Here is a 12,032-nt window from a genome sequence, read left to right on the forward strand (position 1 = left end):
TAGTTTATTTTTCAATCTTAGTAAATTCGACTGATGTGGCCCAGTTTAGATCCAATTGAATTGAAAGATTAAAACTAGGGTCCAACAAGCCAAGCCCAAATATCTAAGGAAATCATTAATGGACCGCGGAAGAAACACATCTGGCAGTTGAGGACGACACGACCAAATAAATAAATTAGCGCAAAGCCTTCTTGTAATATTACCGAACCCTAACCCTAACAACCCCTCTTTCCCACCCGTACACTTCTTACATCGTATTCGTACATCTTTCCCACGATCATCACAAGCAAACCCTAATTAGATTTCATAAGCTGCCACTGTAAAGTCAAATTCCCTAACTTTCCTGGAATTCAGGATTTTTTTGTGTTGCAGAGGGAAATCTTGATTGCTCGAATGGTTGCAGCAGTTGTCGATATCGAAAGGATGGAGAAGCAGCAGCGTGTCAGAAAACGGCCAAGATTCGCGTGGGACGTAGGCCCCGCACAACCAGAGGTTTATTTTTTTTTCGGAGATCTGGGGGATTAGGATAATGAGAGATCTTGACAATCACGCTTGGTACAGGGAGATTGACTTGGGGTTAAAATTGCTGTTGGTTTTTGGTATTTGTAGGAACGGGCTCCAGTGGTGGCTCGAAATGAGGGGATGGCGGCTAGGTATGTGTCCCCGCCGAGAAGGGAGGATGATCGTGAAGGACATTATATGTTTAATCTCGGCGAGAATTTGACTCCAAGATGTAAGCTTTTCTTCAAATTTATTATTTGCGATTTTAAAATCTGATTGGGAAATCTCAAAATTTGGAATTTTTTAATAATATCCTCCTGTTTTAAGGAAAAGAAAAGGGAATCTCAAGAAGAGATCGAGAAGAATATAAAAAAAAGGAACTGAAACTGAAACTGAACTTTTTTTCGGAACAGATCTAGTGGGGAAAAACATTTGAAATTCATAATTATATGTACTAAGTTTTTATAAAAGTTTATGTGAAGTGTTTTGTTAGTTAAGAGTCATGCAATGTTTTAATTGCGTTCTTTGTGCAAAACATTGGCCCAATCTCTGATTAGGAACTTCTTGCACTGTTTGGCAGATAAAATATTGAGCAAAATGGGTGAAGGTTAGCTGTCAAGCGTCTTGCTATCTACAAGATGTTAAATTTTTGTGATTCTGCTTGTGCCATTCAGCAAATTGCTAGTATTGTAGGCACTTTTGGGCGAGTTTTGGAATGTTGGGATCGCCAAACACGAGAGTATGTGGCAATCAAGGTAGTACGTAGCATTCACAAGTATCGCGATGCAGCAATGATTGAGGTCGATATACTTCAGCGTGTTGCCAAGAATGAAAAAGCCAGCTCACGGTATATGTTTTATGAGTTTCTGCTGAGAGAAAAGTTGCTTGCATGTCATCAGTCTTCACCCATCACGCGACATGTTCTCATGCTCCTGCTTGTTGATTCCTCTATGCAGATGTGTTCAGATTCGGAACTGGTTTGATTACCGCAATCACATTTGTATTGTAAGTATTCCAATTAAATCTCTGTTATAAGTAATTCCTTTTCTCATGCTGTATTTTATAGGAAGATTGTGTTGGATTCACTGGCAAACCATCCTTTCAAATGATGAAAGAAGTGGCTGGAAACTAAGCCTTAGATTTATTTGTCTCATTTTCTGTGCATTTTTTTATGTTGCTTATGTCCAAATGTGAATCCTTCGAACTTTTTGGTGTTCAAAATTTGACCAATTTATCACTAATATATATTCAGAACATGTAACTTATCTTCAGTCAATTATGATGGTTTAATATCAATTTGTCTGCATGGACTTCATTCATGAAAGTGGGAACTAAACAGAAAACTTCCTTTGAATGGATTTTTAATGGTGTTACCAGGTATTTGAGAAGCTTGGACCAAGTTTGTTTGATTTTCTAAAGAGAAATAAATACAGCCCATTCCCTGTGGATCTTGTTCGGGAATTTGGACGTCAGCTTTTGGAATCTGTAGCATGTGTGTGGATTGTTCTTGGCTCTTGTCTTGTTACTTTCCTTATATTTCTTAACCAATCACCCAGATCTGTTTCTTGGCCTGTTTTGTTTATTCAGGGCTAGCAAGGGATCTCTGATTCTTTTTTACCCCTTGTGTAATGTTTTTATTTTCCATGACTTGTCATATTTGGCAGATATGCATGATTTACGCTTAATTCACACTGACCTGAAGCCAGAAAATATACTTCTTGTGTCATCTGAATATATAAAGCTTCCAGGCTCCAAGGTATTTGGCCTTTCACAATTGAAAAATAATACCATTTAAGATTTGGGTTTAGGCTTGGTTATAACCTTAAAAATGATTGAAATGGTACAGAGGAGTTCTTCAGATGAAATGCACTTCAGGTGCTTGCCAAAGTCAAGTTCCATTAAGCTGATTGATTTTGGTAGTACTGCATTTGATAATCAGAACCATAGCTCCATTGTTTCAACGAGACATTACAGAGCCCCTGAGGTCATTCTAGGTAACAAGTTACTGTGTTGGCAAATGAGAATGTGTTTCCCTCTTTGGTTGCTTCTACATGTGTCGACTTCTCATGGAAGGTACAAAAAAAACTTGGTGGTTGGTAGAGGGATATGGGTGTAGGAATTTGCTTAGATGTTTCAGAAGTGGGTTGAGAATCTGGACAATAGGTCACAGAAATGTTCTTTTCAGATCAGACACTCAATTCATTAAAAAAAACATTTCTTAGATTGACATTAATAGTTTCTTTTTTCATTTCTTTCTAGAACCTTACATCATTTGTTTCAACTTGTTTGTGTAGAGGACTGTTTATCTGATGATACATTCAATGTGTTATGTTTTCCCCCAGACATCTGTAGTGGGAAAATTTATTACAGATTCTATTGACATGCATAGTTTTAGAGAAATTTAAAGTTTGAATTTGTAAGGGCTGTGTTTTCCATGGTACTTTTGGATTTGTTTTTTCATTCTCTCTGCATGGCCTTCTTATATCCCATGTTTACCATACCATTAATTTCAAGTTCCCTTGTTTTTTTCTCTCTCTTAGAGAGACTAATAAACCATAGTTGTCAAAGTGCAGGTTTTCTATTCTTCCTTTTCTCTAGCAATTCCTTCCACCAAAATGCTTATACTTGAAATTTGGAAGTTTTTGATCGATGTATGATAAATTTCCTTTGAATAGTTAAAAATACAAAAAAAACAAGAAACTAATATATACATAAACAGGCACAAAGGATTTCATTGTGGAATCACCACCTGGGAAATTCAAGCCTATATGGTTCTATTACGAACTTCAAGTGATACCTTTGCTCGTCTCTTATATCTCAAAATTAGTTCATGAGTGTGAAATCATTTGTGCTTGATTAATGTAGTTTTGTTTTGTTTGTTCTTCCTACCTAAATGTGCTTTTGTGATGAAGATTGCTCTGAAATTTACTGCCTGCGGATTGCACTATTCTATAATTAAATCTTATTTCCTAACTTGCTGCATACATTTTCATTGCAGGTCTAGGTTGGTCTTATCCATGTGACTTGTGGAGCATTGGTTGTATACTAGTTGAGTTATGCTCGGTTAGTCCTGCTTGTCTCTTGTTGTATGAGAACCTTGCTTTGATTCTGAATTTCTTATCAGAAATACTTAAATTTGTGGGAAAATTTATGCAGGGCGAAGCTCTATTCCAGACACACGAGAACTTGGAACATTTAGCTATGATGGAGAGGGTATTGGGACCTCTGCCAGAGCACATGATTCTTAGGGCTAAGTAAGTTCCTTTCTAATATTTAAGGGAGAAACCTGGTTGAGTGGATTAAATTGATTTAGTCCAGTTTTTGGGTTAATTTCTATTGTTTTCCCAATTCCTTTTTCTCATGATCCATGTCTTCCCTATGCATTACTCCCATAATGTTTGAGCAACTATTAATGAATATAGAATTCTCTTCCAATTTTACTGAAATTCCATCCACTTTTGTTACATGCAGTCGTGGAGCTGAGAAATATTTTCGGAGAGGATCCAGGTTGAATTGGCCTGAAGGAGCAGTTTCTAGGGAAAGTATCAGAGCTGTGAAGAAGCTTGATCGACTAAAGGTGATTTCTATTTTTTCTGTTTTGGATTTCATTTTTAGACCTTGGATATTTGGATTATTGATGATCTTGATATTGGATTTTAACGATGAACAACACAGCTTATGATATCTCAACACGTAGACAGCTCAAGATCTTCACTCATTGACCTGCTGCATGGCTTGTTAAAATATGATCCATCCGAACGTCTAACAGCTTGGCAAGCTCTTAATCATCCGTTCTTCAAGTGTCCAACTTAAGCTACTGCACTTCAAAGCAAGTCTATGTGATGGTTTGACGTGAATGGCTGGCTTTGACCATGAGTTATTGTATCTCCTTGTATATGTACAATTTAAATCAATGGAAATCCCTTTTTTCCTTCGAGTCTTCTCTCAGTTGAATGAAACCCTGATTTTGGATAACATGGCATTGCATAGTACTGACAACTGAGCATAAAACTAATAAATAACGAAGATTCGGCGAGGCGGTTGTTTCTTTGATGGTCAAGATTTTGTTAATTGTATAAAGAAGATGATTTGTCAAAGTCAAGACTTTTTAGCTGAGGTTTAGACGAAAGAATTTCAGTTACATTTGGTGGTAATGACTTGGACAGAAGGTGTACAATAATAGCTGTAATGAGCTCGAGCTTCCAACTCGACTAATCGTTACCTTGATAAAAATGGAGATGAATAACCTTCAAAAGCTTGTTTCAACATTTTAAAGCACCGAAGTCTTCAACAAATAACAGTGCTGTTGCTCGCACGCCAGGAGACTCCTTGCTCAACAGTGAAAGGGGGGAGAAGCTAAGCCTGAAGATCCCTTGCTTCCAAATTGTATGCTTGCTCATCTCTCCATGACGTCAATTACATGTTTTTTCCATATTGTATCCCATCCTCCCTCTCTTTCCTGGCTGCCAGAAGCTAATTTTACAGCAGCATTAAAGGAGGCCTATTAAGTGGGATTTCCAAGCCCAAAATGGTATGAAATCTCAGGAGGGTAAGATGACTGTAATACAAAATCACCAGTAATCTCTGCAAGAACACAAGCCATCCTCAAACCTGTGAAATCTATTTGCATCTCTCACCACAAATACTACTCTCAAGATCTTCGATAAACCCTTTATGAACTCATGACAATCCCCACAAACTCTCAAGTTTTTGAATACACGAATCACCTTTCTCCCCTCTTCTAAACCCCCACAAACCAATGCCAACCCTATTGCCAACTTCTCACTGTGAACTCTCAAGTTATCCATCTTTGACTCTTCTTCCACATCGTGTAATGCATATTTAACCCCGTAAACATAACCTAACTCTTCTTTCATCCTCCTCTCCATTTCTTTCAAGATTTCATGTATTTTCTCTGTGAGGGGATGCGTATCATCTCCGCCATAGAAAAAGTGTACCTCCTTGTCAATCTCTACCCAACTACGTCCTGCCTCTTTCTTTAACTTCTTTGACTTCACCAATTCTCTTATTCTCTCACATTCTTTCCAATAGCCTGCATCAGCATAAATGTTGGACATCATCACATAATTAACAGGATTTTCACTGTCTAACCTCAAAAGAATGCCACCTACTTCTTTCCCCAATTCCAAGTCTCCATGTACTCTGCAAGCACTCAGCAATGTCTGCCATATCCCTACATTTGCCTCTAGAGGCATGCTGTCGACGAGGTTCTTAGCTTCTTTTAAGCGCCCAGCTCGGCCAAGGAGATCAACCATGCATGCATAATGCTCTACTCTAGCTTTGATCCCATGGTAGCTGCATAACCTTGAGAAGTATTCTTGACCTTTCTCTACTAGTCCTGAATGGCTACAGCCTAAGAGCACTGCCAAGTAAGTCACATCATCAGGCTCAGTACTATCTAATTGCATTTCATCAAAGAGACGAATTGCCTCTTTGCCGAGACCATGCTTTCCATAGCCAGTGATCATAACTGTCCAAGAAATCACATTTCTAGCAGGCATTTCACTGAAAAGTCTCTCTGCCTCATTTATCATTCCACACTTCAGATACATATCCAAAATTGAGTTGCATACTGAGATGTCTACACCAGAGGGGACTTTAATTGCAAATGCATGCATTTGCTTGCCTTGCTGAACAAGTGCAAAATCAGCGAACACGCCCATCATACTTGACAGAATAAACCCATCAACTTGAATGCTGCTCTCTCTAAGCTGCCTAAACAACTCCATGGACTCTGCTAAGTTTCCTTCTTGAGCGTAACCAAGAATAAGTGCCGTCCATGATATTACATGTTTCTCTTCAATATGACTAAACACTCTTCTCGCCATGAACAACTTCCCACATTTCACATATAAATCAATGAGAGCACCAGCAACAGCAGTATTAACAGAATACAAGAAACCACCAGTAATCAAGAAAGCATGAATTTGGTTTCCTTCTTTGATTGCACCAAGATCACTGCAAGCTTTCAACGTGCTTGTAAACGTGAATTCATCGAGGAATCCCCCAACTTCTTGCATTTTTTGAAACAAAACTAGAGCTTTCTCACAGAATCCTGCAACTGTATATCCTGCTATCATAGCATTCCAACTTATAAGGTTCCTTACAGGCATAACTTCAAACATACAGGCAGCTTCATTGATTCTTCCACATTTTGAGTACATGTCAATGATAGAATTCCCTACCACATTCACCATATCAAATCCAGTTTTCACACAAATATCATGAATTTGTCTCCCAATATCTAGGCCATTCAACAAACCACAGGCTTTAAGATTCGTTGAAAAGGTGAAATCATTCGGTTTCACACCCGATAAGCCCATTTTGGAGAATAGTAATAATGACTCTAGCGGGTTCCCATTTTGTATGTGCCCGCACATAAGGGCCGTCCAAGAAACCACATTTCTTTTGAGCATTCTATCAAACACATCACAAGCAACACCTAGTCTACCGCATTTTCCATACATAACTATTAGATCATTGCTTAACATCAAGTCAAAACCAAACCCCATTTTCACTAAAGCTCCATGTACTTGCATTCCTTGATCAAGTAACAAACTTTTTGAACAAAACCGCAAAAAGTTTGCAAATTTCTGCCTCTCATTTAACACTGAAAACAACCCCCTATTCATTGATTACCAAGAATACCGAAAGCAATGGCAACAAGAATTGGTGGCTTGAAAATCAGAGAACTTGAGAATTTATTTGTGCACATTTTGCAGAACTGAAAAGACATTGTAGAGTTGAAGAGTATCCATGCTCACGTTATCAAGTACTAACTTTCACAAAGCAACTTCTTGGTGACAAAAATGGTAGATGTGTGTGATAAAAGTGAGGATCTTGGTTACGCAACCTTGCTGTTTAAGCAAGTGAAGGAATCAAATGAGTATTTATACAAAGCAATGATAAGAGCCTACGCACACAATGAAGTGTACAGGGGAGATACTAAAACTAAGGCGGTCCATCATACTTTTAATTTTTTTTATTTAAAATTAATATTTTTTATTGTTTTAATATGTTTATATTAAAAAATATTTTAATATATTTTTAAATAAAAAACAATTTACGTTTCTGCACCCACAAAATGAAGACCATTTGTTATGATCCAGTTCAGGGCTTGTTTGTTATAATCAGGGTAAGCAAGCCCATGCCCATTTATGCAAGTTTGATTCAATTCCTTATAGGAGTCTACAGTATCTTGGACAGCAACGATATCCGGGGTACTCGTGCTCAAATGCAAATTGTGGGTATTGAGCCTGATAACATTAGCATTATTTCTGCTTCGCCGGCGAGTGGGCAGCCAGAAGCTCTTGAAGTTGAACGGGATACACATGTATTGTGATAGAAATGGGTTGTTCAGGAAGACTTCTCTGTGTAATGCTCATATTGAAATGTACGCAAAATGTGGCTGCATTGGTCAAGCTTGCCAATCTAACGTGGTTTGGAAGAAAACAATTTGGCAAATTATCACCGATCAATTTTATTTATTTTTTAATAAATAGCACAGTTTGATAAGAATCATGGAAAGTGCACATTTTAAATAAATTATTAAAATAAACCGACACAAATTTTAAATATAAGAGGAAAAAATTAAAACAATTATAGAAAATATCACCAACAATACCAACAGTAGCTGAAGTGGACTGTATGCGCGGCCCAGAGCACCTCTTCTCTTCTCTTCTCGGTGAAATTTATGCTTAAGATATCGCACTTCTCCGACTGCAATTTTTTAAAAAATCACAGCTAAACTATGCTATTTTCTATATAAAAAAAATTGTCTTCGACAAATTTTATTTTTAAAGTGTGCTGTTTCCAAAAAAATTCGCAAATCAGGGGAAAGCTCGCGCAGCAATCATAAACACTTTAAAAAATAACATTACAACACTCTCACGCAGGCATACGCATGAATCACCAAGCTACCTTCAAAGCTTCACTTGCTTGTTCAGTCCAATCAGTTCCACCAGTTGAAGGGATCTTGTTCTCTGCTTCTACAGCCCCTTTAAAAGCTCTTTGATTATTGAAGAGAACAAGCGTTACATTGGTTAGCAGAACTAGATAAAGAGGCCTGAAATTAATAATGCTACTTATCAAGTTGCTGCCCAGCAGAGGAAATCCTAGATGCGATAAGACAGCCGAAAGGGCCACAACTACAGAACAACGAAGACGGGATTTCTCTGATGCTGCAATGGCAGAGGTTATTTGATTTGGAGTCACAGAACTACTTATCCATCGTTGTTGTTTTAAGTTTTGCTCTGTTCCTGAAGTAGACCTAGATGGTTTGGCCAAAGATGATTCTACTTTACTGCTTGTTTCCGCAGAAGAAGCTATTGATGCTTCCGCATCTGTGTCAAATTCGCGTGAAGATGGTTTAACAGTGCTCCCACCATGTCCAGCAGCAATGGTGGTCGGCTCATGATCATCTTTTCCATCAGCAGAATATGCTAGATTGCCTCAAATACCTCCACCCCTCAGAAACGAAAATGCTATAAAAAGCATGCAAGCCATAGATTGCCTCCCTCAACAAACGAAAATGCCATTAAAAACATCCAAGCCATAGATCGCCTCGAATACCTCCACCCCTCAACAAACGGAAATGCTAACAAAAACATGCAAGCCATGCTAACTTTACATGGTAAAGACATTTTCTTTGAGCCACGCCACCTCTCCTCTTTCAGAAGAGGAAAGATGCCCAATGACTTGTTTGGGCCGCTCAGAAATTGGGCTGCGTCATTATCAGCCTATAATGAAAACATAAAAAACAAACACAGCCTTTCAGTTCTTGTAGGCTCTCAAAACTCCTATAAACTAACATGAGAAGGAGAGAGAGTAGGGGTACCGTACCGGTGATTTTATTGGAGAGATGAAGAGGTGGGTCCTGGGAATTCAACGGTTGAGATGGATAACCGGGTGGGAGGGCATGGATCTGACAGGTGATGAGAGCTAGTCGGTCAGATCCTCTATCAACGTTCTTTCTCCTTCTTGATTCTCCAGCAGTGGATGCCATTCTTCGCGCTTTTTCGGTAATAATGCTTGCCTTTATTTTATTTTCATTTTTTTAATTGAATTGGGTCGAATCAAGTAAACTTTTCTTGTATTGGGCCTGCGAACTTAAGCTTTCGTGCTATGAAAATCTTGTGATTTTTGTTTTAAAAATCTAAAAAGAAAATTGTTAATCTCTATAAATCTGACTTGATGGGTTGGTATACGAAATTATTTTTTAAAAAATTATTTTTATATAATCTAGATATTTTTTTTATATTTAAACAATTTTTAATTTAAGTCATAAGCGACCAGGTCAACTAGTTAAAAGAAACTAAAAGGGATATAATATTTATTGTGTAATTTTTTACTTTAGTTATAGATTGAATTGTAATAGTAAAATGAAGATTTTGCTATTTTAAACATAACACAAATGGTTTTGGAAGAGGGGGGTATAACCGTATAATAGTTTTTTTGTCGTTATCTGCACAGTAAAATCATTGATATGCCCTTGAAGGAAAAATAAATAAACATTGACGGTAGGGGCACCTTTGACTTTTTGCATTTTAGTTGCAACAATAAAATTACCACAATACCTTTGAGTCCTAATCGTCTTTGGCTTGTGTCAATGAGTATTCTTGTCTTTTTATTTAGTTTTTTTTTTTTTTTTTATAGTTATCTAATTTCATTAGAGGTAATTTAGTTTATTGGATAAATAAAATATTATTTAATATAAAAAAAGCGGTTGTGCATGGCAATGACATGGACTCAAATGGGTTCTCCTGCGGTTTTCAAACGGAGTGTACGACGACCAAACTCCAGCCTCCACAAGGCGTTTAATCCTCACAACGTCACCTATATTCCTGAGGAGCACGTGTGGCCAAAATATATTGGGTTTTGTACTAGTGACCGTTTCTTTTTTTCCTTTTTTCTTTCCTTTTTTTTTCCCGATTTCAAAACCAACCCCTACATGTTTTTAGCAAACCTTTGATTTATTTTTATTTTAGTTCTGGTTTTTATTATTTTATTACTATTTTTATTATTTTTTATTATTTGTAGATTTTGAATTCTTTTCAATTAAATTTTCCTTATTTTTTTTCCCTTTCAGATTTGGTTCTCGTTATTTTGATTTTGATTTTTTTAATTACTATTTTAATTAAATTATTTTTTCAATTACATCCCAAAACATTTTATATCATTCTTTTAATTGGATAATTTTTTCAATTGCATCCCCCATTATTTTATATCATTCTCTTAATTGATTTTTCTTTTCAATTGCATCCCTCAATATTTTAGTTCATTTTTTTTATATCATATTTGGTCTTTATTTTTTTATTGCTATTTGTTTTGTTTTTAATCCTTTCTTATCGAAACTTTCTTTTTCAATCTCACCTCTCAACATTTAATTGATCGAGATTTTGTTAACCTTTAAGGTCACGAGTTTGAAATATTGAGTCAAGTTGGTTTAAATCTTTTTTTTTCTTCAAGTACTTTCTTACAAATGATTTTTGCCGATACCATTCTTCTACGGGTTTATCACAATCTCATGTACTAGGCTATAAATTTCACGTGTTAACCTAACTTTGATCGTGATGATATTTTTTTTAATTTATTTATTGTTGTTGCTATCTAATTTTTTATAATACTTTCTATTTTTCTCACTTTTTTAGAGACACAACCATCTTCTGAACATTTTATTTGTTGAAAAAAATTTGGTGCAGCCCTAGATGTTATGCGACCACCAATCTAGTATATTATTCTATATAAGAATATTAACATGGAAATAGTCATGTTAATTGGAAAAATATCGATAAGAACTACATAAAAGTGATGTCGGTGTTGATTTATAGCTGGCTAATCCAGCATAAATACATGGCTTGACAATCTAATCTTCTTTCCCTTTTTTTTTTTTTTGGCTGCAATCATCTTGACGGATTGCAGAGAAGGGAAATAATATTAATATGCAAGTTGCTCTAAAAACATCGAGCGAACCACTTCTCTGCCAGCAGAAATGTATCAGTATTATTTTTCTGGTGTGAGACTCTTGACAAATTTAAATTATCCATCGCCTGGTCAAATGGTTTTTATGCAAACAGCCTTCGGATTTCAACATCATTATACCGAAGGGCTGCATCGCTAAAAAAGATTTTAGAAATTAAAAAAACAGACCCAAATAAAGAATTATTATTACCTTACCAATGAAGTGGTGGTTTAGTGGTTAAGACACTGTTATATCCCTGCAAGAGTGAGAATACAAGTTCGATCCCTAAAAAGTATATTTATTGTAAGAGACAGTTACAAACCCTGAACGAGACTAATGTTATTTTTTAAAAGGATGTAAGGATACAAGAGTAAGTAAAAAAAAAAAAGAATTATGTTTTCTTTTTTTTCTCCGAAAACTCATCTGACTTGTTTTAAAGTAAAATCACAGAGTAATAAGCGTCCCCTGTCAGCACAACATGAAAGCAATCTGTTCCATGGATGGGAGAAAAAGGGAGACAGATGAGTACTGAAATGAGCTGTGGATGCTT

General features: G+C 36.5%; 4 protein-coding genes across 5 annotated transcripts in view; 2 read left to right on the plus strand and 2 right to left on the minus strand.

Annotated features, from left to right (window-relative positions):
- Positions 1–12,032, plus strand: part of LOC7495730 (uncharacterized) — a 95,310-nt gene that overhangs the window by 41,483 nt on the left and 41,795 nt on the right. The gene's annotated exons all lie outside the window — the stretch shown is intronic.
- Positions 148–4,438, plus strand: LOC7495727 (serine/threonine-protein kinase AFC3). 2 transcript variants are annotated; one of them, XM_002308589.4, is made up of 12 exons: positions 148–492; positions 610–733; positions 1,082–1,108; positions 1,195–1,348; positions 1,458–1,506; positions 1,879–1,993; positions 2,166–2,257; positions 2,348–2,495; positions 3,500–3,564; positions 3,658–3,755; positions 3,973–4,078; positions 4,177–4,438. In XM_002308589.4, the coding sequence occupies exons 1-12, from the start codon at positions 394–396 to the stop codon at positions 4,312–4,314; spliced, it is 1,215 nt and encodes a 404-aa protein (XP_002308625.1). In that variant the 5' UTR covers positions 148–393; the 3' UTR covers positions 4,315–4,438. The 2 variants fall into 2 exon arrangements, with proteins under 2 accessions (XP_002308625.1, XP_024460022.1); XM_024604254.2 differs by lacking the exons at positions 2,166–2,257; positions 2,348–2,495.
- LOC7471551 (putative pentatricopeptide repeat-containing protein At3g15130) lies at positions 4,543–7,495 on the minus strand. Its single transcript, XM_002309539.4, has one exon. It carries the CDS (start codon positions 7,152–7,154, stop codon positions 5,073–5,075), a length of 2,082 nt encoding a protein of 693 aa, XP_002309575.2. The 5' UTR covers positions 7,155–7,495; the 3' UTR covers positions 4,543–5,072.
- LOC7495728 (uncharacterized) lies at positions 8,103–9,635 on the minus strand. The gene is made up of 2 exons (XM_052453765.1): positions 9,289–9,635; positions 8,103–8,972 (listed from the first exon to the last, which is right to left on the minus strand). The coding sequence occupies exons 1-2, from the start codon at positions 9,524–9,526 to the stop codon at positions 8,431–8,433; spliced, it is 780 nt and encodes a 259-aa protein (XP_052309725.1). The 5' UTR covers positions 9,527–9,635; the 3' UTR covers positions 8,103–8,430.

This window comes from Populus trichocarpa, chromosome 6, assembly GCF_000002775.5.
Source record: "Populus trichocarpa isolate Nisqually-1 chromosome 6, P.trichocarpa_v4.1, whole genome shotgun sequence".
NCBI lineage: Eukaryota > Viridiplantae > Streptophyta > Magnoliopsida > Malpighiales > Salicaceae > Populus > Populus trichocarpa.